At 41.4% G+C, this 27149-nt stretch overlaps 1 protein-coding gene across 1 annotated transcript in view; it reads right to left on the reverse strand.

Moving 5' to 3' along the window:
- The window catches only part of SH3RF3 (SH3 domain containing ring finger 3), a 92683-nt gene extending 69557 nt beyond the window's left edge, over positions 1-23126 (reverse strand). Inside the window, exons 1-3 of the mRNA XM_041418028.1 lie at positions 23100-23126; positions 22705-22980; positions 15952-16047 (exon numbers count right to left, since the gene is read on the reverse strand). Of these exons, the coding sequence (XP_041273962.1) occupies positions 15952-16047; positions 22705-22980; positions 23100-23126 (399 nt within the window). The remainder of the gene's footprint in view (positions 1-15951; positions 16048-22704; positions 22981-23099) is intronic.
- Between the last annotated feature and the right edge of the window lie 4023 nt (positions 23127-27149).

The raw sequence follows: 27149 nt of genomic DNA on the forward strand, positions 1-27149 counted from the left end.
CGTGTCATCATGATCTTGCAGAATGAAAATAAATGATGCGTGCAGCAGAAGTAAACACTAAGCCCTGGGTGGTGAACTGGGATTTTTTTTTCTTTCCCCTTTTTTCCAAATAGTTTTAAGAAGGAAAATGGTTTGCAGTGGTGGAGAACAAGTCTGGTGTGTCCCAGAGAAATGCATTATCTGCTGCAAAGTCTGTTCAGGAGTTAAGCACAGCAAGAAACCTTATGAAAACTAATGTCTAAAGAACTGAGAAGAAAGAAAATAAAACTAAATGCAGTATCATTAAAAATAGAATACCTCACCAAAAAGAAGTGTGCCTTCTAGATCCCCCTCCACTTCCTGAAACAATGCTAGCTATTTAGCCTTCAGCTCCAAGTATGAGGACTCTCTTGCTCTGATCTGTCATCTCTGAATCTCTGATCTGCTGTGTGCCTTCGATATGCCTAAGGATTTCCTTTTTCCTTCTATCTGTCCCCTATAGACACCCTTTTCCATAATGAGACACTCATGACTGCACCAAAGCTACTTTGAAAGCAAGAAGTGTAACCAAATACAGCTTTACTCAACATCAGAAAGAGTGGGAGAATACAGCCTATTTTTACTTATAAATTATTCAGAAAGCTAAATAAAAAGTGCAGTCATGAATTCATGGGCTTGATCCTAATTCCTTTGAAGTCGGTGGCAAAACTCCAGCTGCCTTCAACAGTGGAAGGACTGGTGCCCATCTGGCACAAATTTCAGTACCAGAAGAGTCCCTGTTGAAGTTTGTGTAGATTTTACTGACAAACTATTTTTTCATCAAAAAATAAAACTCACTGGAACTTAAGTATCTCCCAGGAACTTGTTTGTTTTGACAAGATGTCCATCAGGAAATTGTTTTGCAGATGATGTTTCTCAGCTAAGACAAGAAATTACCAAAGTCCCTGTGGTTTAGGAGTTCAACGAGGTACTTGGACTCCTGGCTGAAAGCTCCTGTGCGTGGGAATGGCCATGGCAGACCTGAGACAACACTAACACTTTCCAAATAGAAAGCCACCAGCTTTCTGGCTATGCTGAGTATCCTTCACTCTTTTTCTTGTAAACTGCAAAACCTTTGTGATTCCCCTCCTGAGTCCAGGTGTCTGCCTGCACCATGAGGGAAGAGGCTGGTGCTAGCAGAAGTGTGAGCAGCCTTATCCTGGGCGGTGACCTTGCCTAGGGACCTGGGTGAATCAGGAGGCTTTGAGGAGCAGTTCAGATTATGTCCTCATTCCTCACCAAAACCTGGCACCTGTATGAGCCCTGTATCATTACAGCCACTTACTGCAAGGAAAGGAAGCCCTCTGAAGGAGTTTTGTGCTGAACCTAGAAAGCCCTTCACTTGTGAAAACTTCCACTGTGAGCCAGCTGTACCTAAAAACTTCAGCACAGGCTAGGAAAGACTGTTTAGATCCTGGAACAGACCTGTATGGATCACATGTAAACTCTACACAATATCTTAAAAAAGAGTCAAGTTTTGTAGTTTTAGAGTTTTCAGGCAACTTTCTACCTCCTTCCTTCCTTAATGTTTCACAAGGCTCCTGGTGCTATTGCTTACTCAAGTGATCAACAATACCCATAAAATTATGAATTAACTGAAAATTGACAAGTTAAATGCCACCAACTAAGGGAGTTAAATACCAAAAACTAAGGGCAAAGGATGTCCTCAGAGTCATACTTCAAGCCTGGGAGTCTTAAAGTAAATGGCTTCCAAATTATGGTGTGTGGCCCCAAGTAATTATAAATGGGATTGTGAACCAGGAACATCATGCTCATGTTGTTGCAGAGACCCTTCTCTTCCTGATAGCTGCACCGTGCACACATGCTAGCAGACATGCCATGGTGCCCTTTTGCTCATACTCTCAGATTTGTTCCTGGAAATATAGTTCTTGAAAATGCTGGTTTTGTAATGATCAGGGTTGTGGGAAAGAAGAAAGAATACCACATCATTTTTTTAAGGAAAACGCTTGCAGCTTAATGAGACATAATGAGGAAAGAAAAAAACATATATTTGCTGATATATATTCGATATATTCAATAAGAAAAGTGTTGTGGTGGGTAATGAGAAAAAGATCTACACCATCACCTCACATCATCAATGTTACCTGCAGAAAGCATGAAGTTGGATAAATCTTTGGAGATCTTGGAAGCTCTTTGAATTGTAGCACAAGGAGCCCATGGGAAAGCCAAAGTAATTTTTCAAGTAATGCAAGGCTTTGCCTACACTGAGCAAGCAAGCAGTCTTTTTAGCAGTGATTTACAACTTTGTGTAGAATAAGAAATCTTGTGCAATCAGGGAAAATTAAGTTTTATGTGCTGCAACTGAAGATTACCTGTGGGGAATAGCATACAAATAAATGCACTGTACTCTCCATCTCTGATAAAGCAGAAATGAAGAATGAAAGCAAATGCCAAGAAAATGTTTTGGTTCAATTGCTTGTAAAAGGAACCAAGGTATACACAATTCAAGCAGATATTAGCACTAAAGGGTTGTGATAAACAGCCTTTGCCCTGTGTGTACTATATTTAGAGACCTTTTCACTACATAGTGTTCTGACTTCTGCTTCCCAAATACAAGACAGAAAAGGACTGCTGGAATGTGGTACAGGACATTTGCAATAGTGTGACATCCCATGGGGCTTTATAGTGAGATTCTGTGTGCATGGAGCTCCTGCTACAGCTGGCTGTAAAGTAGGGTTGCTGGTTGTGGTGGAGGGCTTCTGCACCAGCTCCAGGGTCACACTGCATGTTTCTCTGGAAGCAGCCAATGGATGTCAGCCATCTGTCACAAAACTGCTGTGTCTTTGGAGAGATGCATCCAGCCTTTGGGTTTGCTATTTGCCAGTTGGGGTGAAAGTATGAGTCTTGTGCTGCTGTTTCACCAAACTGTGGGATGACTCCCTAGAGGGAGAGTTGTGAGATGTTTCTCTGAAATGGGAGATTAATTATATGTGTTTGAAAAGGGCAGCTGCACCAGGATACATGAATCGTTTACGTGACAGGGAGACTGGTCTTCTTAACTATGCACACAGATGAAAAAAAAGGAATTGTGCTGAGGAAGACATGACTTGACAGCCTGAGTTTGTGTCGCCTGTGGTTATCACAGTGCAAACTCTGCTTTGAATTGCCTGCACATTTAAAGTACCTTCTTCCCACATAGATGTGCTGATGCCTGGTACAGCAGCATGGCTCTTTTTCCTCAGTTGGAGCATTAATTTGCATCCTTTTTTGTTCTATGCAGTGACCAGTTATTTTTAAATGATTTTTACATAGCCCTGTCTCACCTTGGAGACCTCTGTACTTTTGTCAAACTGCTAAAAAGCAGACAATGGATTGGGATGGCATTATGGGGCAGGGGCTGTTGCACATGGCATATTGCACACTGCACAACAGGCACATCTCATTTTTTTTGGAAGCCTGACCAGTAATTGAAAACCAGTCTGTAAGATATGAAAATAAGTTTTCTGTGCTATATGATGATGCAATTGGGTTCACAATCCTCTCCCCTCACTTTGTGGAAGAAAAGTCTGACAAGGGTGAACTGTGATAAATTTCCTAAACTCTGCAAATTCTTGACTGAAAATGGCAGCACTAGACCTCACACTTATAGCATGACTCACTGCCCCTCACATCAAACAACAATTTATAGACCTCTTTGGAGAATCTGAGATGTTAAAATATGATTGGGGGCAAGGTTGAGTTCAGAGTGGGAGTTCTCTTCATTGATTTGCCAACAGCTGCAGTCAAAAGTACATTAAACTCTCTGGCTATCAAACTAGAAATGTTACTTGTTCAACTTTTTGAGTTTAATTTCTGGTTTAGGGTAAAGGACGCATACCCAGTGCAGTGGAATCATGCAGTGAAGCAGCTAGTGCCTTTGCTATTGTACACTCATCTGGAGCTGGATCAGTGTTCTGGTTTCTTTCCAAGCTTGCTCTGCCACAGGTGTCGCTGCTAGATAAGAGGTGTGCCATTTCTTCAGCCCCAGTGATCTTGGAGCAGATCATTTAGGATGCTCAGGCACATGTGTCACATTACTGCAATAAAGTACGATGATTGCCAGCATTAGTCACTTTTATGACATCCATATGCAAATGCTGTTTATGCTAGTATGCTACAAGTGGAAGGAATTTGGAAAACCACTGCTCTAGGCCATGCTGTTTGAGCTCTGAGATGGCAAAAGCAATGGGCTAACAAAAATTCTACACAGTAGGAAATCTTTCTGAAACCACAGAACACTGGGGTTTTTTTTTCTGTTTGTGGAATTACTCAAGCTCAAATATTTTCCTAACGCATTCCCTTCTGAAAACAGTCTGCCCTGCTGTAGGCAGAGAGACAAGTTGTCTCAAGGAAATTGAAATTTTGCAAACTGTGACCACATTGTGTGATGCAGTCACACAGAGACATTTATCCATACTTATTTTTGTCATTAAATGCTGAAAAGCTCCTATCACACATCAGAATTCCATTGTGAGAAGCATTATGTAAACATAGAGCAACGTGACAGCTCTTAGCCCTAAGAAAGTACAATTTAGGATGGGGACAAGAGACAATGTATAGTTATAGACAAAATATACAATGCAACAGTCTTATCAGCAAGATGGACAGAGGATTTTGCACAACCTACATCTTCTCTAGCCATCACAGCCAAGAGCAATTTTAGAGAAGAATTGGGAGGAGCAATTCTGATGCAGATGTTTGAAGCATTCATCACAACAGTGAAGAACAGAGCACTGTGGAAGAAAACTGTGATTAAAAAGAACTGACAAAGTGATTGTCATAGCTGGCATCCAGTAACAAATAAAAGACAATAGGCAGAGAGTAATGAGTAAGCAAAGGGTTGCAAGTAAGGGTGAGCTTTATGGGTTCTAGAGGACAGAAAAAGACTCCAGAGGAAAAGAAAGGAGTAGCAGTTGATGACCACATCAGATTGTCAAGAATGAGGCACATCTGCATTTGCTAAGGATGCGAAAAGGATGTAATCATAATCAGGGTATGACCTGAGGAGAGTTTGATCTTTGAAATGCTCAGCAATCAGGTTGGACAAAGACTGGTAGAACAGCCAGCCACATGAATGAATGAAACCACTCAGGAGGATGTGATTCCCACTGGCAATATCTTTATTACTTGCCACAAAAGTACAATGTTCCCTCTTTAACCAGTGACCAAAGAGAAAGTAACATGCTTAACTGTGTACTGTACACTGCCCTGAAAACTCAGGAATGTACTTAGTGAGAGTTCCTCCGGGCAAAGGCAGACCTGTGTGTCACTGGAATGGTGTGAAGCTGCCTTTACTTTGACCTTTAACTCAGCCCTCAGGAGTGCTTTTGTGCCTTCAAGGACCCCCACAGGACTAAACCTTGTGCTTGAGAAGCAGTAACTCCTAAGCAGTAGCTGGCCAGGGTTAAACCATGACAGCCCCCCAGGTGCTTAAGGGCAGAGAAGCTCAGTGCCAGTACCAAGAGCTCTCAGATCCCATTTGGCCTGGGAGATTTCCAGGAATTCAGTATTAATCATCTCTGTATCTCTTCTTTTATTCCCATAGTTCATGTATTGAGGGATAATAAAATCTTGAATCCACCAAATCAATATAACACATATCTCTTTCCTAAGCCATGCACCTATGGAAGTGAAAGGCTTTGGCTGGGAACAGGCAAATCTAATCACTAGACTGGAGCAAGGAGGGATGATGCTGAAGAAACTTTTTCTCAAAGGTTAAAGTCATAGTCCTTCTTCCTGGGCTAGGAAAAGAAAAAGGATACAAGAAGAAGTCATTACTATAAATTCCTTACTATGCTGTTGAGGCTGAAGCAGATCAGAGAAAAGGGATCAAGGAGTTGACCATCAGGGAGTGTTCTCTCTCCTTCTGCATGGTTGCTTTCTTCTTGAGAAACAGAGTTGTCTCTTCCCTCAGTGTCATCCCTTTAGCCATGTGGCAAGAGAAGAATACCTCCAGTGTGAGTCTATCACTGAATAGTCTGAATGCTCTGGCACCTCTCCTGCTCTGTCCCAAGGTTTCCAGAAAAGTTCTGTTACAGAAAAATTCTATTATAGAAAGCTCTCTCTTGAAATTTCCTGTCAATTTGATTCAGTTGTGTCTAAACAGTTTGGAAGACTTCAAAGTCAGATTTAGAGCAGGATACTCCCTGCAGCCTCACTTAAGCAAAAACTAATATTATTAACCTGGTTTATGGAGTAACTAGTATACTTTGTCATAAAATTATAATTTAATAAGATAATTAGATAAGTCAAGGGACAAACAGGAGGTGGAAGAGGTTGCTTGCACAAAGTTCCACATTCCTCACCTCACCATTTTTACCTGATGGCTTACAGCACAGTGCAATGGCAGCAATTGCTGCAGGATTACTGTGGTGGGAGTTGCTGCCCTCATAGACAAGTTTTCCTGCAGTGTCAGGTACCACACTTCCCATCTACCTCCTTTCCCATGGCCTCCTTTCCCATCTTCCCTCTTTCTGCCCTACATCAGCATGGATGTTCATGTGACTATGCAGTAAAAGTAACAGATATGACTGGAAACTAAAACAATTCCAAACTGAATAGCTTTCAACAGGATGACTTCCCTGATTCATCTCAGCATGCAGATATATCTGGTAATCCTGGAACATGGAAAGAAAAGAAAGGAAAGATTTGCCACACATGAGTTAAAAGCAGGACAATCCCTTTGGCAGCAGCCCTTGCTTTCGTCAGATTAAAATAATGCCAGTATTACACTCAAAAATGATGCAGCAGGAGATAAAATACACAATGGCTGGTCTACTTTGTAAAGGAATAAAGTAAGCAAAACCAACGCAATTTCTTCTACAGGATAGACTAAACACAAAGGGGTCAGCCTTCAAGAATTCTGTGTGTTCTAGAGAAAATCTGGAAAAGATAGAGATTCCCAAATTAATTCCAACTATCTTCCCCTGTTTCTGATTTTTGTTTTTAATTTGCAGATTCTTCCTCTAGTCTTTTTAATTTGGTTTTTTCAATGTTCAGCTCTAACACCTAACAAAATGTCAGAGGATTTCAGACTGCAACATCTGGTTTTGGCACAGCTAATGACATTTTTAGGCAAAAGACCAACTTCATCTGTTATTTTTATTATCTGAAGCATGCATTCAGCATACACACACACTCACAGATCTTTTTGTGCCTAGAATAAAAGCAGTTTGACCATTCCAGCATGTGTGACAATAAGAAGTAAAGAAAGACATTAAATCAATTCATTACTACATTCTATCAGGAAACTGTTATTCTTCAAACTACTCTTGTTTAAAAGTTCAAGAGGTTAAGTTCAGACACATTTGTGACTATTTACCATGACAGAACATAAACATAAACATAAAAACACTGAATGGTTTAGGTAAGAAAGGACCTTAAACATGATCTAGTTCCAGCCCCCCTGTCACAGGAGATGTGTTCCAGCCCTCTGATGAACTTTGTGGCCCTTCTTTGGACTTCTTCTGACAGGTTCACGTCTTCCTTATGTTTGGGACCCCAGAGCTGAATGCAGCACTGCAGATGGCGTCTCATGAGAGCAGAGCAGAGGGGAAGAATCATCTTCCTTGCCCCACTGGCCACACTGCTTTAGATGCAGCCCAGGATGTGTCTGGATTTTTGGGTACGATTGTGCACTGCTGAGCCATGTTGAGCTTCTCATCCACCAGCACCTCTAAGACTTTCTTTTAAGGGCTGCTCTCATTCTATTCTTAATGAAATCTGTTACTGTGATTGGGATTACCCTGACCCAGGTGCAGGACCTTGGCACTTGGCCTTGTTGAACTTCGTGAGGTTTGCATGGTCCCACCTCTCAGGCCTGTCCAGGTCCCTCTGGATGCCATCCCTTCCCTCCAGTGTGTTGACCACACCACAGAGCTTGGTGGCACCAGCAGACTTACAGAGGGTGAACTTGATCCCATTCTCCATGTCACCAACAAACATTTTAAAAAGCACTGGTCCCAATACTGACCCCTAAGGAATGCCACTCATCACTGCTCTCCACTTCAAGATGTTGACTGTCATTCTTTGAATGTAACCACCCACACCATTCCTTATCCACTGAGTGGTTCATCTGTCAAACCCATGTCTCTCCATCATACTTATGCAACATGCTATCTTTTGAAAACAAAGATCAGAGGTGGCTCTAACAGGTACTCCTTGGTAATTCCTTTTTGGTGTCACTCTCATCAGCTGTCCCTCCTGTCCCTCTGATGGAGAGCATCTTACTCACCACTGGCACAACAAAGCATAACATGTGCTTCCACCTCTGCCAGGTCCTTTCACATTTTGGGATTTTAATATAGGATCCAATTTTCTTCATCACTCCCAGCATCAGGGCTGTGGCAGACACATGGAAACATTTTGCTCTTTGCTCATGAGGCTGTGGACACCAGCAAAGGGGAAAAGAGGGCAGCCAGTGTGCCAGGGCCATCTCCCAAAACCCTCCTACTGACCCTCCATGTCTATATTTGGATTTAAGATCCCCACTCAAGAGTTTTAAGGCATTAGGAAAGCTCCCCAAGAAGGGAGCTAATTCCCCAAGAAGGAAGCTAATTAAGATGTGCAACATGCACTAACAAGGACACTAGGAAAAAAGATGAAGAATGCTGGTGTGAGAAATAATGAAATCCTCTAGGATTTTATGTTTGATTAACTTCTACTAGACAGTGTATCTGTTGATATATAGCTTCTTAATATACATTCATGCATTAGCTCTAGGTGAGACTGAAATATACTTTCTTTTCAAAAGAAAAAAGATCCCAGGAAGTCATCCGTGCTTTAATTTTTTGCTAAACAATCTTTAGAAGCTGTCAAAGGTGATCAATGTCTGGAAAAGACAAAAGATCTCTTCAGTACCTTCTCTAGAGAGCATGGACTACTGATGATAGGCTCTAGACCCCACTCAGAGCCCTGGGACAGTGGGTGTGCTCAACTGGGAATGCTAATTTCTAGTGCTTGGAAACCTGCACCATTGCGGGAGTTTGTCCAACATGGCTGTGTGCTGTGAGGCCTCTGAGCACCGCTGCCAAGTCCAACACATTTGTTGCACAGGCAGAAGTAATTTCTAAGAGATGTGCTATCTATTTACTTTTTCCTTCAGAGATCATCACTAGTGATTGTTTTGTAACACAAGCAACCCTGCAACCGTAACAGAAGAACAAAAGCTTTGAGGCAGAACTCAAAACTCAGTGCAGAAAAAGAGACAGAATTGCATCCAGGACCAGAAAACATATGTAGAAGCACAAGCCTGGTTCAGGTGATCTGGAGGTGAAGGGAAGGACTGATGTGCTGAGAGCAGAGGGAAGTGGCAGCAGATGCAAAACACAGTAGGCCAGACCCCAGTCCATTCGCACCATGCAGGATACAAACAGGATTTTGCAGGGGAAGTGCCAGAAGTCCTTCCGTAGATTGTGGCTATAGACAAATGTCTTAGCAGATCAGCTTAGATACCTAAGGAGCTTAATTTTTGGTATCTAGGAAGCAGCACTTCAAAAATGCCCTGTACAGATATAGAATTGATATATATGAGTCTGAAAGACTCAGGAAATGAGCTTATTTGCAAAGGTTGTGTGCTTGAGTTGGTTGTGCTGGAAACCTTTTATTTTGCTATAAATTGCTCCAGAGAGTTATTTTTACAAAACACAGTCTAGGAAATTCAGATGTTACTCATAATTAGGAGGGGTGGGTGGGAAAGATATTTTTGGATATGACAGCTGACAAATTTCTGGTTTAACGCGCCCTGAAACAATAAGAGGTGATAACAACTCGGATCTGGTTTTGATGAATAGAAATATTGGTCATAACATATACATCCAAATAATTTTGAGCTTATTCAAATGAAAGTAGGCAAGAGTAAAATCAAGAGAAAACCTGTAACTAAAACTGTCAGTTCTCAAAAGGCAAATTTTCACAACCTACAGCTGTGTCTAAATTTACATGCTGGCTCTCACCACGGCTCACACAGATCTCATAATTGTCTGGGCTGGAGGATGACTCAAATATGACAGTACTCCTACCTATTTCTGTATGCAGGCTTCCCCTCTGTGGCACCCACCTGAGATGAACTTCAGGGTAAGCGTGGTGTTCCCTGACAAAGAAACCAGAAAGCAGCTCTGCTTTGACTTGTCCAGACACAGCCTGAGGGGACTGAGCGACACGAAAAGGTCTACAGAGCTGAGGTGCTCAGCTAGTCGGGGGAAACCTGGCATTTAAGTCAAAAGGTGACACTGCAACTCAGTTTTGTATCCTGAAGATGGAGGAAAGTGTTAGAGAATCTCTACGAACGATCACTTTATGAAGGGTGCTAGAAATCAAGAGAACTTAAAAGAAACCAGTCGAAGTTAAAGAAAACAAATTTTCTGCCCAATGTCACACTAATTTACATTTTACATAGGAAATTAAATCAAAGAGCACAAGGTTCTTTATTTATAGAGGCAAAAGAGAACATAAGAAATCAAGCTGTTATGCAGAAAAATGGGCCACAGATTAAAAATAATGTGTATATATATATAAGTAATATATACATAATATATGAATACATATTTATATATTGTAATATGTTGTATATTTAATCTTTTTCTCACCTCTGACAGTTAATACTCTTAGTTTTCCTGACTAACATAATCTTTATTTGAACTTCTATAGATTATTACTTTGTATGCATGTAAGAGTACTATAAATCAATGAGTTTTATTCATGGATTGACATGAAAATAGAGGTCCCTATTGCAGCCTACAACACAATTCTGTATGTTTTAGTTTGAATATGAAATATGAGAACTGTAGTTTGTACTCCATTCACATAGAAATCTGATACCAAGAAGTATCTTGGTAATCTTAGTCCTGGTATCTTAATATTCTATACAGGATAAAAACAAGTGGGACCAACTTTTTAGGAGATATGAAGATGCAGGAATGAAATTCTTGAAACAATATATGCACAAAACTTCAAATGCATACAAAAATGCATATCAATAAAGCTTTTTAACAGAAATTGGCTGAACATCTCTTAGCACTTGCATTATTGTCAGCTTTACAAGGTTCTTATTCCATTTTTATCCGACATACAAAAGGAGAGAGAACAGAAAAAAAATCAATTGTGATGTTAATGGGTATAATTCTTAACTCATTAGTGTTACACCTACTTACTACTGGGATGAATTTGCTCCTCTGAGATTTAGTAAGTCAGCTTTTCTAAAATCATCTACACTAGTTTCCATCTACCCACCTTTCAAAAGATTCCATTTTTATTCACATTAAATAATACTTGCAAGGCTAAATGAACCATTTTGACAGTCCTTAAAAATAGAGATTGCACATTCTTTTTGAAAAGGGCACCAAACAAATGTTAGTATTTAACGAACATCTAATATTTCGGGTTTTTTGGAAGGCTTAAAAGATACTCAGAAAGATTCAGAGTGTGCTGCCACCAAGACCACACAAAAATAAATGATGGGTCAGACATCAAGGTTGAATTAATTATGAGAGTCCCATAGGGACCCATCTGTCCTGCAGCTGAAAGGAGAAACCAAACAGACTGAGGAGAGAAAAACAAGAAGTGGACAGGGTAACAATTACTTGTTGAAAATGGTCAAAATTGCTATTAGAGCTAGAAATACACACGCAGGCACATCTGAGTTTTCAATAATGTAACTGTGATGACTGCCACTGGGGACACCAGCATAGTGGGAAATGGCTGATGGGAATCTGCCTATAGAGAAAAAAAGGACAAAATCTGCCATCCAGACTGAAAGGGTAAACCATCTGCGTTCATTTGCAGCTAAATGAGGCTACTCTCAGCAAAGTACATGGTTACACAGCTAAGGACCTTCTTCTGCTGGGAAGATGGGTTTCTGTGACACTGCTGGACAGCCTCAGCTGGGATCCTGGTAAATGTGCTTGGGTTCACCTGTATGGTTAAACTGTTTTAGGATGACTGCTAGATCCTGCAGTACAGCACAAATTTAAATGGATGGTCTGCTCTGCAAAGATAATTTTGGAATGAAAAATCATTGTTTTCTTTAAGAAATGCATTTGCTTTTGGATTTTGTTTTATTTTCACTTCTGCTTGGACTCTTTTCAAAAACTGACTTGCAAGAATTATTTTCCCTGGGAAGTCTTCTGGACCTTTGCTGCAGGGCATTGAACCCATCGGCTCTGCCCATTCTCCTCCTCCCTCTTTCTCCTAGACCTCCTACATTTTTTTTTTCTTTTTGACTGTGAAGAACAGGAGAAGATCCTCATTACCCTGCTTCGCTGCTCTGTAAAAAGAATTTTAAAGCTCCTAATATTACTTAATCACAGCTTTCAGTGCTCCTGCTGCCATAAAACATTATAACAATGGGTTGGCACTTCATCAATTGTAATTTGCTGATATTACAGTCACAGTAGCGCCCAACATAATTGCCATGCTCTCCCACTGACTCATAAGGCTTCTTGATCTTGGTCAATCTTCTTCTTTGCTCTGGGGGTTGCAGGCAGAAATTTTGCTCTAACAGCTCAGATTTTTGAATTTCCAGTTCCTGCCCATCCAAGCAGGATGCCTCCCTCCAAATACTCAGCACACCATTGCCCTCAAATTTCACTCCCAGTCACTTAAATCTATTAGGACACACTTTATTCTTCATTAGTCTCAATTTTGCACATAGCAGCAGAACACAGCTTTCAATCAGAGATAATAACATATATTAAGAATGAAGGAGCTAGCTTGAAGATAGTAAAATAAAAGAAATTTTGTCAGGGCTTGGAATTCCTTAGAGGTCCAAAACACCTCATAGCAAGAATATGACTTCAAATACAGATTATTAACAAGATGTTTATTTCAGGACAGAAGGTACATTGAGGATCAATTTCATTATGTTGTGAGATTTTTTCTGTAGACAAATTAAAACATAAATTACCAGCCCAAATGACTTCTACTGAAGATGAAGGAGAGCAACAAAGTAAGAAGAAACAATAGTCCCAACTCTGTGATGGAACATATTGTTTGTGACTCATGCTGTCAAAGTAATCATTGTGAGCCGTGAATATTTGCTCCTTATCCACTTGTAGCTGCTCTGATGTTGGGACAGAGATGATACTACAGACACAGGAAAAAGCCTCTCTGCAGACATGCAAACACCCTTGTTAAACGCTTGTAAGGAATAGAGAATAAGAACCATGCCACATTGCACTCATATGGCTGTACAGACAACCAAACATGATGCTGAGATAGAGACTGCAGGGGCAAGGTATCTTTTGATGTCTGTTGCTTTTTTTGTGCCTCCTTCTGCCACCATGGTATCTCACTGTGTTTCTGGGCTGTGTTTCTGGGCTTCCTCTACAGAAGTGGTGATCCAGGTGAGGAATCTGCTAACCACCCCTCCCCAGCACCCACTGCAAAATCTTTGTAAGCCCCTGCAAAAGCCTTTTGTGCACGCACCTCTGTGAAGGGTATGGCAGCACATTGCCAGAACAAAGCGCTGCCACAGGGGGCCACAACAAGGATTATATGCACTGTCTGTAGCCCTGGCATGCTAAACCCTGAGGTCCTCAAAGTGACTGGCTTGTTTTCTAAAGCTCTGGCTTGCATAACAAGGGTAAGAGCTCTTGTCTGGGCGTGGGAGCAACTGGGGACATCAGAGCCTGCCAAGCTGGAATTCACTCTGTCCAGAGTGCAGGGCTTAGGATACCATGTGAAATCCCACACACTTCAGCCAATCAACTGACACAAATGGAATGCTACCGTGAGAATTAAACTTTGCTTATTCTACACATTTTGGCAAGATTTTGAAAACCACTTAATGGACTTAGATAGACTTGTGGAGTGTTTTTAGATTCAAGTGCTACTTGTTTAATGGATTTATTTTATAAATATCAGCACTGATATTTTCAAAACTTCTTTGGGACTTGACCTGCTGATTCCTTTTAATTTTTAATCCAAAGTAACATCTGAAGCTGGCAACAGCAACATAATTGTATAACTTGAATACTTGCATAAGCTCATCTCATATTCAGAACAAGGCCTTCATCCACTATGTGGATGAAATAGGTGTCCAGTATTGTAGTCTGGAGGATCATTTCCCTTTGGTTTTACAAATCACTGCACAAATATTATGGCCATGGCACCCAAGCATCTCATTTGAATAGGTCTTTCAAACCTCCAGATTTCAAATTTATACAGACAAAATACATGTGTGTATATACACATGAATATACACATAAGTGTATACAACTGTACTTACTTTACCTACTCTGTGTGTGTGTCTGGTGTGGATGTATATGCATGCAGACCTTCCTCCACGTGTTCTTGGCCCCAGGTGTTGGCTATCTGGCTGTTTGCATCTCTTTACAATCTGCAAGCATCACTGTTCTGACCCCGCACAGCGCTACCTCCTGCTCCTCCCACACACCCAGGATGTGCTAGTGCTTGGAGAACTTCAGCAAGTCTTCAGCAAGACTTCCCTACAGGCTGTTCTTTTGAGGTTATGAGCCCTTCACCCTTCAAGAGCAGTACTAATGGAGAACAGATACCTAGGAGTGGGAGAAGGATCAGGATGCTGCACAGTGTGTAGGCAGTGCCAGCCTACAGATGAAACTAGAGCTGGGGAAAGGTGGTGAGGTGCAATGGTGGCTGGCTGTGCAGAGGTCCCCAGTTCACTCCTTCTGCAGCAAAATTCAGGACAGTAACATTGCACTTTCCCGGGACAAGAAAAAGAAGGGGAAAAGGATGAAATCTGGGAGAAACCCAGCTTTCTCATTTAATCACAACAAACTGAACATGTCTCACACGTTCAGAATAGAAGAAAACTAGTCATTAACTTATGTGAGGCAGCTGGTTTCCCAATAATGGCTCCTACACATTCTGGTGTTAATATTATTGTTCTTGTCAACTGTGGGAATGCAATGTATATTAATGACAGTTTATTCCAAATTGGTCATTTTCAGAGTTAATAATTAGGTAGTCAGGCACTAATTATCTCTATTTTGTCTCCAATCACTAGCTAAGAAAACTGGAGAAGTAATTTTGGAGGCAGGCACCAGAGCCACACATAGTAAAGCAGGCTCTGCTGTGGGCACAAGAGATTCTTCATTACAGAGAGACACCACACAACATCTAGAAGCAGAGTTAGGGAGATGCTGCTCTGAGCACTGAGTGCAGAGTGGCAGCACCTCACAAAAATACACATGCACGTGGCGCCGTTCTGCTCTTTGCACCCCTGGTTCACCCATGAGGGAAGAAAGCTCCTTGAGGACACTGCCTGGCACCTGGACAACAGAGCAGCACCAGCAGGACCACCACTGTGGGCTGCAGCCCTGATCCCAGGAAACCTCTGCCTGGAAGGGCACCACCAGCAGCAGGAGGGGCAGCAGTGGGAAGAGGTGGAACCACAGGTGTGCACAGAGGAAGTGAAGTCTCAGCATTTACTCTGAAAGAAGAATCCTGTGGGAATTACAACAGGCAAGAGCTCAGCATAAAGATGGGTCTGAGAATGGAATGAGAGCCCTTGGGCACATGGGAGGAGGTGCCTGAGCCCCTGCTGAGGCAGAGGACACCCTCAGCCCCACTCTGAAGGTCTGTGCATTTAGATCACAGCTGAACCTGCACTGCTTCTCTCCACCAGCCCAAAACTCACATCTCTCCTCAGATGTGTGCAGGGTATCCCAACTACAATCCTCCTCCCCTATTTCCCCCAAGCACTTTGGAGTTTACACCACAGGGGAAGCCTTTAGAAGGAGTTCATGGAGCATATTTTGCTGACCACTTTAAATTGAATTGGGGGTACCCCCATAGTGCCTTAGCAGACAGCAACCAAAACAATTCCCTTTTCAGTAATTCTGTTTTAGTTTATCCTTCTCATATAAGAATATTTGAGGTTATCCTGCCCTTGTAGGGACAAAACCCCCACAAGTTTTCAAGACCAGCATCCACCACCATGTGTTACAAACTTACCTCAACATAGAGGATAGGGAAAATGCCAATCTTGTCACCCAGCATTCCTTCTGCCCAGTTGTCATCCACCCTCCTGATGACTGTCAAAATTTCATCCTAAAATCAGAGATACACAAAAGACATGATCAAATATTTTCAGTAGAAAGATGCCAGTTTTTGGTTACCCACATGATAGCTTAGAGAGTGAGTACACAGAGGAGGTCATAAGCCAGGTAAAAGTGTTTCCTGAATCCTGGGCTAGCAGCATCTCTGGCTCAGCATCTTATCCCAGACATCCCACTCAAAGTGCACTGAAGCACCCTGCAGACCAGAGCAGCTCATGCTGGCTGTCAGCAGCTGCAGGGGTCTGGGCACAGCAGGTGGGAACAGATAACTCTTGGCTTCATTTAGCGGGAGAGAAGAATGTCTGACCCAAGAGGTCACCTACAAATCATAGGTGAAACCTCCTTAGCATAGAGTTTCCCCTGTGCATCCAAGGGTCTGTTGTGATGCTTGTCTGCTCTGGAACACAATTCAAAGGGAAGCACCAGTACAGCTCAGGTAGTCCTGGAAACGCTTCCAACAAGGAATAGTACAAGGTGCTCAGCAACAAGCCTACACAGCTAGCACACTGAATGTCAGTTTTTCTTTAATAAAAAATTATAAGGTAAAACAGCAAAGCAGATAAAAAGCCAAAGATAACACGAAAAAAAGTCAAATTGCATTCACCTGTTGGATCAGCTTCAGTTTAGATACAAGTTTATTTCCTAAAACCAATGGTATTTTGATATCGTATTTAATCTAGGGGACTTTATAAAAAATTCAGCAGATGATGAACTTCTTTGTGATTACAAAACAAGAGATAAAGCAAAGTACAAACAAGATTCATATTGCTCAAATTTCCACTTGAGCACACCCAGAACGTACAAGTCATTAGGAAAGCTCAAGTGACTAGAACAAAACCCTGACTTTTCCTGGTTTGAACTACTCAGTTTTTCAATGAATTTCTGCCACCATCCCTGTCTTCTGGGGTCATCACACTAAACCCAGGCTTAAACCAGCACTGCTTTCTACAACAGCTGTGGAAGGCAACTCTCTCAACAGGACTCTGCCTGGATGCTCAGATCTCCTATGAGAAAAGGAAGGAGTGGGCAGAGAGAAGCTGGGAAGTCAGATTTGTTCCCTCATGGCATCCAATCTTCCTCTGCTCCTGTGCAGGAATTTACTAAAAAGAAGAAAATATCTTCCTTCAGAAAGCTGAGACGGAGTTGCCTGCCGATCTCACTTTATTTCCACTACTCACTCTGTGAAAATAAGAGCTATGTATGGTCTACCACGCTCCATGTAACAAGATACTGATGTCAAATGGCCAGGCAAGGGCAGCTGCTTTTTTTGCAGATACTTCTCACATAGAAAAAACTCCCACAAATTCCTGATCCAGGATGTTCAGACCACGGATTTGCTGTGATAGAAAAATGACCAGAACAGATATGTGATGTGATGTACTTAGTAGTTTTTGAACATGTGCATTTTGAATATGTGCACTCTGAAATAGTTTAAATGTTTCCTTTGCATTATTCATCTGAATGATCCATTAGGGGAAAGCTCATAGAAACGGCTACAAACTGAGTCCTTCAGCTATTTATTACAGCTGGAAGGATGCAAAAAGAATTTGTGCATTTAATTTCCTGAAGAAACAGATAGCATTCCCTTCCAAAGCCCTGTCTGCACAGACCATTTTTGATCTGTTTAAAGAACTGACAGTAATGCATCTCTGCAAAGCTTCCACACACTCTTACAAAAGACCGATTAGCATAAATTTAGAATCTAGGTAAAGGGTGTAAAGGAGGAAAAGAAACAACTGCATCACTTCAGGGACCTGCTATGAGCGTTCCTACTTTTTATGTTTGCTCAGCTATTTCCCTAAAAGAGTTTCTTAAAAACACAGAATATGATGTAGTCTACACTGCATGGACATATATAATCTTATGTGTGTGTAAGTGCACACACATGGGTATGAATAGAATCATAGGTTGCTCAGGTTACAAAGGACCTCTAAGATCATTGAGTCCAACCGTTAACCTAGCACTGCATATAAATGTATATATATTTGCAACTATTTAGACATGTAAGAAATTAAGAAAAAAAAAATTAAACCGTAAAACCCCAGAAGCTTTTGACCAGGTTTTGCTAGAGGCACTGTGTAATCCCATCTCTGGAGCAGGCTGTACAGACACCTGGCAGGAAAGGTTTTTCCTGTGTTGACTTTGCTCAAGGATGGGGTGGGGAATGGCTGACTTTTGAAGATCCCTTTCAACTTTACCTTCCGTGGATGTATGAAATCTGGAAGCATTTCCATACATGTTCAGCTCAGCCAAGTCTGGCTGCTGAATATGGTCCTATATGAGAAATGCATTCTGAGATATGCTGACATTCCAAATTAGTATCTTTGTGGGAGAGCAAAGTGCAAATTCTTGAGAATTCCATTACATAATTAGTTTTAAGAAGGGTGTTGAAAATCTTCAGAATTACAGCAAATCCCAAAAAATCTTTTGAAATTTTTTTATTACTAGAAAGTTTCTTTGAATTTACAGCCAACGACATCATTCTATACACTGAACTGGTGAAAGCTTCAGCATGAACTGTTTTAGAACCTTATATTAGTTGGATAGCCGTGCTACTTATAAATTCCTAGAAAGATTCCCAAAAGGATCATGAATAGCAAAACGGCACAGATCTCTTGGCATACCACTCTACTATTTCACATTGACTAAATTGATTTCCAGGCAGCACAAAGGAATCCAAGCCTCAAATCTCATTTCAAAAGCCAATGGTATCCACTGTAGTTTGGACAAAGATATGTCGTGCTCCTTTTATGCCTGTTGCTAGACCCTTTAATTATTTGCTCTCTCCTTTTTGCTTGAGTTTCTCTCTATTCATCAGGGCTGGATCAGCCTTGTGACAGGCATGTGGGACCTGCAGTTCCAGTTTATAATCATTACCAGAAAAGAAGTCAAAGATAAATCACTTAAAAAGCTATCTGATTGACAGAGAAATGAATCCTTTTGCTGAGAAAACAGCACAAAATTGTGTCCAATAACAGTCATGATTCACAGCCTGATTTTTATTCTAGTCATTAATGGCCATTAACGAAGCAATACAGAGCAGCTGTGCCTGCTATTCTGCAGAGATAACTACTCCATCTAGAGCACTGGGGAGATCGCAGCGATGGCAGGATGGCACCATGTGGTGCTTGGTGAGTCCAGCGACAGCGCTTGCCAGCTGGCACCAGAATCCCTGTCACCAGCTATTGCTCGGATGGTCCCTCTGTGAGCAGCAAACGCTGCTGGAACTGAGTGCTAAGGGGCTGCTCCACAGCCAGGAACAAGTAATGGATGTGATGGTCCTGGGATTGGCACGGCTCTTGTTAGACACCACTGTGGGCTGGGAACGAAAGTGTTGGAAAGTGAGGGAAACAGCTGATGTTATTAAAAATGTGATGAGCAATGAAGCATGGTGATGCTACCTTGACAGGTTTGAGACTCATCAACCAGCATCGCTCAGCCTTCTGACGGCCATGTGAAGATGCATGCAAAGGGAGGTCGAACACCAAACCAAACGTGTGGGCTGAAACTGGACTCACTGTTAGTCTGGAGCAGCTACACAGACAACCATGCAACCACTTCAGCTTTGCACTACTTGCTACACCTGAGAGCAGAATCCTCTTGCAGCGTTCACAGCCCAGAGAAGGATAGATTATTTTTTAAAACAGAGACAGCAGGATCCCATGTCCATACTGTGGTACCATGTTAGGAGAGATTAGAAAGCTGAGCCAGTAAGTATATCCCAAGAGCATGCAATTAAGCTCTGTAGGCCACAGCATGATCCCAGCCACACTAGAGAACATCAGGAGTAAAACTTCTGAAACTACTGGCATTAAATTGGTGCACAGTTGACACAAGGCTGGAACCAGCTGTTACAGAGAAAAAATAACTGCCTGGTTTGGCTAATCACTGCCAAAGACTGAGGGAAAACATATTAAATAGGAAATCTGGGTAAGTTCTAGCATCTTACAGACAGCACAGAGGAGAGAACAGAGGTGAGACCCTATGCCTGTGTGTATGGCTTCTCTGGATAGAGGACTTGAGGGAGCAGTCCAAATGGTGCAAAAGAATGTGGGAGCTTTGTTTTTTGCACTGGATACTCAAGACAGATTTTTCTCTTCCCCTCATGATTTTATTCTTACACATAAAAATGATTACATTTACGTCTTTGGCCTTCTGTTTGGAGAGTGTTGTATCCACAGGAGATGAAAATAGGTCAATGGCAGGAGTGCCCTGCAGCACTCCCCATGAAGATCTGTATAAAGTAGACTTAATTTCCTCGCAATACACATCTGGAACAATGAAACATTTTCATTTTGAAAAATGTAACAAATTAACAAGAGGAAACACCAAATATCCTTCCTTTGTTTTCTTTTACTGTGCTAGTAGGTATTCTGAGTGCATAGTAACAAGGGGGATAGGAAAAAGCAAAGCCCAGTGAAAGAACAACAATACAAAATGATACAGAATATCACCATGTTTGAGTTTCCTTCTTGTAGCTTCTCTTTAGAGGAAAACTCTTCTTTATCTTATAAGTAAAATCCAATCACAAGTGTCTGTAGCCTTAAATTAGTTGCAGTACACAAATAGGTTATATTAGTTTGTGTAAATTATGCCAATGTAACCCCTCCATCAGAGGAAGGAACAAATAATGTAAATTAAACTGAGACCTGGTCCAGCATCTTCATATGCAAACTGAGACATTCAAGTGATGCATATTGCTCAAAGTGACAAATCACATCTACAGCACTGCAGTGCTCAGGACTCTGTGCAGAGGAGCTGACTGCATCAGCAGATGATCTATAATCTGGGCTAAACAGGAACCTTCATCAGCACAGGTGACAGCTAAAATTAGCATTGAGAAAACTGATGAAAACATGACGGTGAAGTCCCAGGATGAAAAATAGATTATTCACTGTCAGGGAGAACAATAGGCAGGACATAAAAACTGTTACAAGGTGACAGTGTGTGTAGTGGAAGGAGCTAAAGAAGAAAATAGCAGAAGAAGAGAAACCAAACCCCCTTGGGAAAAACAGTCATCAGGGATAAAAGGATGCTGACAGTAACACGAGGGGTGAAAACAAGGAAAATTGAGAGATTGAGAGTAGAGCTATACAGCAGGAAGAAATGCTCCATGTGAGAATGACATTGGACAGCCAAGAAAATGAGAACTATCGCTATACAAAGGCAGTTATTGTAAAGGAGGTTTTCTGATATATGGCACCAAATATATCAAATACAAAAGTGCCTAGGAAAGGACCTGCTGTAACAAAAAAGACCACAACTGCCTGGCATACCTATTAAATTTCTTAAGACTGAGCAAGCAAGGAATACTTTAAGCAGACAAGGAAGACTGCATCTCAGAGCCATCACCAGCGTACCTCTGAGCAGGCAGCGAGAAAAACAACGCACCAGAAAAATATATATTTACTGATAAGGTCTCAGAGGTAACTTCTGGCTAACTTTCTGTTAGTGCAGGGCTGTTACTTCTCACTAAGCAGCCCACTTTCTCGCAGAGATTCATGGCTCCAGGGAGGCTGGATAGTCGCAGGGTTTGCAGTGTTTGCAATCAAACACTTCACTTGCTGTGGAACAAAAGTGCTTACAAATCCTTTGTTAAATAAATATGAGAAAGTATACAGTCTAGGAAATTGCATTCTGCTGAGAAATTCTGCATGAGTGAAAAAGATGTTACATTCGGTGAGAAAATTATATGCTGCAAATAATTCATTCAGCTATAATAAGTAGCTTCAAAAGAGGAGGTCAGTAAAATACTGGTGAAGGATATTTTTATCGTCTATTTCATATTCATTTTCAGCATAACTGTTATTACTTTATGTGATACTATAACAGCCACAGACAGCTGAAATAAAACAGAAAATGACAATGAACAGGTTCTCCATGGCATTCACTGCCATAAATTAACAACAGGGGATGGGCTTTATTTTACTGTGGGTTTCTTGATATCCATGAAACCCATCTAAGGTCAACACAGATTGCTAGGGAGGGGAGTGGGAGGCAAAAAGCAGGTGGGGAGGTGGGGGTGAAAGGGAAAACGTGACATTTTAAATCCAAAGGAAATTACAATATCTTAGTTTTCTCTCATTCCAACAGGAATTTATTAAACATTTGGTTTTACAAAAACCACCAAAGACTGTTTTTTAAATGTCTGGTTTTTACTGTCATTATGATCTTAAAATAGGAAATACTGTTATGATGATAGTGTATTTCAACTGCTAATTGGTATATGGTATGATGCAATACACATTTTGAAGCTGAATGCAATTTGAAAGCACTGGAACATCTGATTCAATAAGGAACATTTCCATTAGAGTTTTTTTTCTGAAATTTGAGTAATTCTTGGGGAACATTTCAATGCAGATGAAATGTGTGCTTTTTAGAGGGAAAAAATGTTCTCAAAAAGCGTGTAGCCAGTTCTACTTGTTGAGCTTCACTAGCTTTACACCAGCCTTGCTATTCATGGCACAATCTCACAGAGTGCAGGGTAGGCCAGGGAGGCCAGAGAGTCCAGGAAGGCCAGGGAGGCCAGGAAGGTGTCCCACCAGTCCTAGCACCCTTGTGTTCCTGGCTCATCTGCCAGCACCGCATGTGCCCCATCACTCCCTACCAAAGCAGAGTTCTGAACATTTTAAAAAACCTATTCCCCTACCTTGGTGAAGGTCAGGCAATCCTTGTCTTGATCTTTATCCTTTATTTCGAAGTCATAAAGTGCTTTGCCCTGAGGTGGAGCTTGTGGGAGGGGCTTGATGCACTGGATGTAGCTGGCAGGGAAGAAGCCGTGGTTGCCATTGAGCTCCCCGTGGTACCAGTTCTCGTCCACCTTGCGCCGCAGGATGATGATGTCCCCCTTGTTGAACTTGAGGTCACCAGGCTCCTTTCCCTCATACGTGTACAGGGCTTTGCCATAGGGAAGCTGGGAAACACTCTGGGGAAACAAAACAAATACCTTTAAGCAATCTCCAGCCAGCACCAATATAATTCTCATTATTTAGTCATTATTTAGCTAGAAGCAAACTGATCAGCCATGGTCATTTACCAAATTACCCCAATGACCACAGCAGACTGCCCCATAATGCTATGCGCTAGGTCTCAGGAACTAAGATGCAGGTAATGATAAGCCTGAGAAAGTAGGTGTGTTACAACAGAGCAGGCACTGTCCATCTCTTGTAGCTCAGCTGAAACCTGCAGTACCTGTTACACCACCCAGCAGCATCGCTTAATTTGCAAAATATCCTATGTAAGCAGAACTATATGTTTAAACAACTAAACTTGGACATGTTAAAAGGTAAAATATCAGACATTTTGACCTTCAGAGTTGCTTTGGTTTCTGAAGCTCAGAAGAGTGACAAAAGAATACATGCTTGATGATTCACAGGGTTATAAAAGCTGGCAAATTGGTAATTTTTCATTGCATTTGTTTGAGCATCTCCAAACATTTTTGAGTTTGAAGCCTTTTGTTTAGCTTTTGATTCTGTAACCAAATACTCTGTATTTCTTTCAAAATCCCCAAGTCTCATGCTACTCACTGAAGGCTACTGTAAACAGTTTAATATTCTTTGTTGCTTATGAATTAATGTCCTTGTGGAGAAGTGGAATAGGCAGAATGCCCCAAATCTTTCTTTTAGAACTAAAAAGAGCTCTGAAGCTTTCACTGTCATTAAAAAAATTAAACAAACTTACTAAAAAATCATGGCCCATGAGAAAAAAAGAAGCCTAAGAAGTTCATTGTTTGGTATGATAAAAGAGTGAAACCTATTTGATGGATGTCACTTGAGTGTGAAGAATTCTTCCCAGAGTTCATTTTGTCCCAGTGAAAGGTAGGTTATCTCGCCCAGGCTGGCACTGCTGGACAACATTTTGGTGGAAGTACTGGTTTATGCAGCCCCTGTCCTCCCCGTCTACTTGCTCCTCTTCTTGCTGAGTCGCACAGAGCAGGGGGTAACTGTGTTGGACACAGCTTCCTGCTGCTTTGGTCCTATAACAGTTCTTTAACCTATACTGGAGTGGAAAAGGTGTATTGCTCTATTATCCTATACCATTTTTCATTTTATTTAATTCGAACTAAGAGTCAGCTTGCAAATATATAGCAGCACATAACACAAGGGATGTTAGAGAGGTCCTTTAAAATCAACCTTCTGTAAGTATTTTTTTTTTTTTCGGAGTTGCAGTTACAAAAATGACACGGTTTTCTTTGCATACACATGCCTTTGAGTAGTCTGCTCCCTGCTGTGCATCATGCTTGTCAGTGGGGTGTCCTATAGGGACAATGAAAAAGTAAAGCTATATTTAATAAAACACTCTGGTATTCCCCCAGGTGTTTCTAATGCCTGTACTTCTGGATGACATTCCTGTGCCTAAAATAACACTCAGATGCTTTCTCCAGGGGGAGGGTGGAGTGGCCCAACAGAAACACTGCACTTCCAGAAAATGAGACGCTGGGATGACTTTTCATGGTATTTGTTAAAGCCACAAGCAGAGGCATTTTTCAATTCCGATGGGTGCACTAAACAGACCTGCTCTGGTGGGGTGGGTTTCATGCTCTTACACCTGCATCTTTGGGCAGGAGGAGGAGAAGCGCAGATCGCTGCCTGCCGGCGCCTCCGCCCGCTTCTGGGCGCCAGATGGTCACTGCGGCAGGCACACACCAGCACACCATCAAAGAGAAACTTTCTTCAAGGCACCTTCACACACAGGCGTTAACTTACTCATTTTTATTAGGAAAGGCTTTAGTAGCTGTGCAGGTCTGGGAATGCTGTGTGACAGATCTTTTTGCCTACAGCCCACAGTGAAGGAGACAATCAAAGAGGCACAGCTCTTCAGAGCACGATCCATGTTGTCTGGAGGGGGATTTAAGTTCATTCAGATGTGTCTCCAGTTCTAACTCTTCTCATTAGCAATTTGCAGTTCCTCTGCAAATCCTCTGTATTCTTCTGGATTTTGCTGTATCTGAATGGAGCTACCCACTAAAAGACCAGTTATTTTGGAAGCTCCTTCAAACATAACTAAAAAAGCATACAATCAACAGCCAGCTAACAAAGCATCAAACAGTCTCTGCCAAATCAGTGGCAGCATCCTACTGATATTTTTCTCTCTGCCAGGATGGTTATTTCCCTTGAAAGCAAAGCACTGCCCCCCTACACAGCATTTTAAAGATTAAGCATACAATACCATCAAACTCCTTAGGTAAGGCATAGATGCATTATTCATTTGAAACTAGAATAAAAACCCCACACTAACCTGAAAGACTACAAAGCCTTGTAGTAATTTAGAAATAAAAGATCCATTACTTTAATTCATGCTGGGAGAAGACAATTTATCAAAGTAAGAGTAAGACTTCTGCCAGGTGCACACTGCTGATCCAGAAACATGCCTGGCAAACACACTCTGCATCACTTAGCCTAGCAGGACCTTCCTATTCCCAAGATCTTTGTAGCAATTCAAGGTCAGATTACTTTCTTTACTTTTTAGCCACTTTCTCTTCCCAAGCCTTATTTTATTGTGTAAAAAGGAAACAGCCCCCAGCGCTACAGAAAAGAAAGTGGATTTTACTCCATTGCACACTTCATCAATGAAATTCTCATGCATTACATGCTGGGTTTTTATTGGTAATTAATTGATCTGGTTAAAAGATGGTTCAGGTCACTGTTTTTTCCTTCACCTGATGCAAATGAAGACTTTTAAGAAAAACAAACCAACTGCCAGACATAAATTTGAAATCTGGCATTGTTTTATCTGGAGACCTTAATGTGGGAAATTTGCAGTTTAGGTGCTTGTGTTCCTCTTCTCTTTCATGGGCTTATCTGTGGACCATCCTACCAGACAAGATCTGGGCAACTGACAGTGGGAAGGACTTCTAAAACAAACTGTTCCAATTATCAACTACAGCTTTTCTAATTCTGAATCACAACTTTTCAACAAAAAAAAAACTCTGTGGAGACTTTTTTTTAAGGTGAACATGTTATTTACTGGAAAAAATACCCTCCTACTGAAAAACTGAGACATTTCCCAGCCTTTCTGTAAGGCTCTATGTACCCATTTTGATTTGAGCATCCCATATAAATCTTGCATTTACTGTGGCCCAGGTACCAGTGTCCTCTAATCATTTTCAAATAAAGCTACTTCCTCTTTTCTAAAGCTTTAAGTGTCTGCTCAAATCAACCAAAAAGACAAATTTTATATCACAATTACAGTAAAAAATTCAAACAAAACAAAAAGCAAAAAACCAAAATATCCCCAAATAACCAACCAACCAACCAACCCCAAACACTCAAGATAAACTCTTGAAGCTTCTTTGATTATATATTCTGGCCCAAAGATCTAGCTTTCAGTGGATTTTTCATGGTCACATTATATTAATGGTTCCTAAGAAGCATATTTTTTGAAGTTTCCCTTTATTATTCCTATTTTTGGTTAATTCATAAGTGAGAAGCAGATCAGATTCAGAAAGTTCCTCTGAAGAACATCTGAAAGGAGGGAGTATTAAGCATATTTTAGAAATAGAATGAAAACAATCTCTGCTGCTGTTTGCTAGTTATAACGTGGTTCTTAGAAATCTTCCTCTGATCTTGATTATCTTCCTCACTGACAATCTTTGTGCAGACAATTCTGGCCTATCCACTCCCCTCTTCTTCCCTTGACTCTCCCAACTCAAAGGAAAGGAGGTTGGCGAGGACTGATATCCAACTGACGTTCAAACTCCCCAAGCCCTGCTGGTGAGCATGTCCTTCCCATTTTTTGTTCAAAACCTTGGCTCATGCCCTGTCCTATTTCCCCACAGGTCTTTGCTCTATGCAGCAGCATTTCAGTCAGAAATCATCACCTTCAGAATGCCCAGGTGGTCTTTCCTACAAAACCTTCTAATCTAAACCAGGATATAAAGTATCATCCCAGAGATCGGATTAAACAAAGCAGAGACAGGCAAGGTTCAGGTGAGGCAAAGCACATAGAGGTGTTTCTCCAGCAACTGCAGGAGGCTCACACCTTCCCCTTGCTCCCTGCTTCAGCAGAGCAAAACTTCCTTACCCTTCCTGTGCCCATTCCCTGCATGAGCGCTGCCACAGCAACTGCTGGTGGACAGCACTGAGCCTCTGCACT

The sequence above is a fragment of the Onychostruthus taczanowskii genome, unplaced genomic scaffold (assembly GCF_017590055.1).
Source record: "Onychostruthus taczanowskii isolate IOZ18803 unplaced genomic scaffold, ASM1759005v1 scaffold58, whole genome shotgun sequence".
NCBI lineage: Eukaryota > Metazoa > Chordata > Aves > Passeriformes > Passeridae > Onychostruthus > Onychostruthus taczanowskii.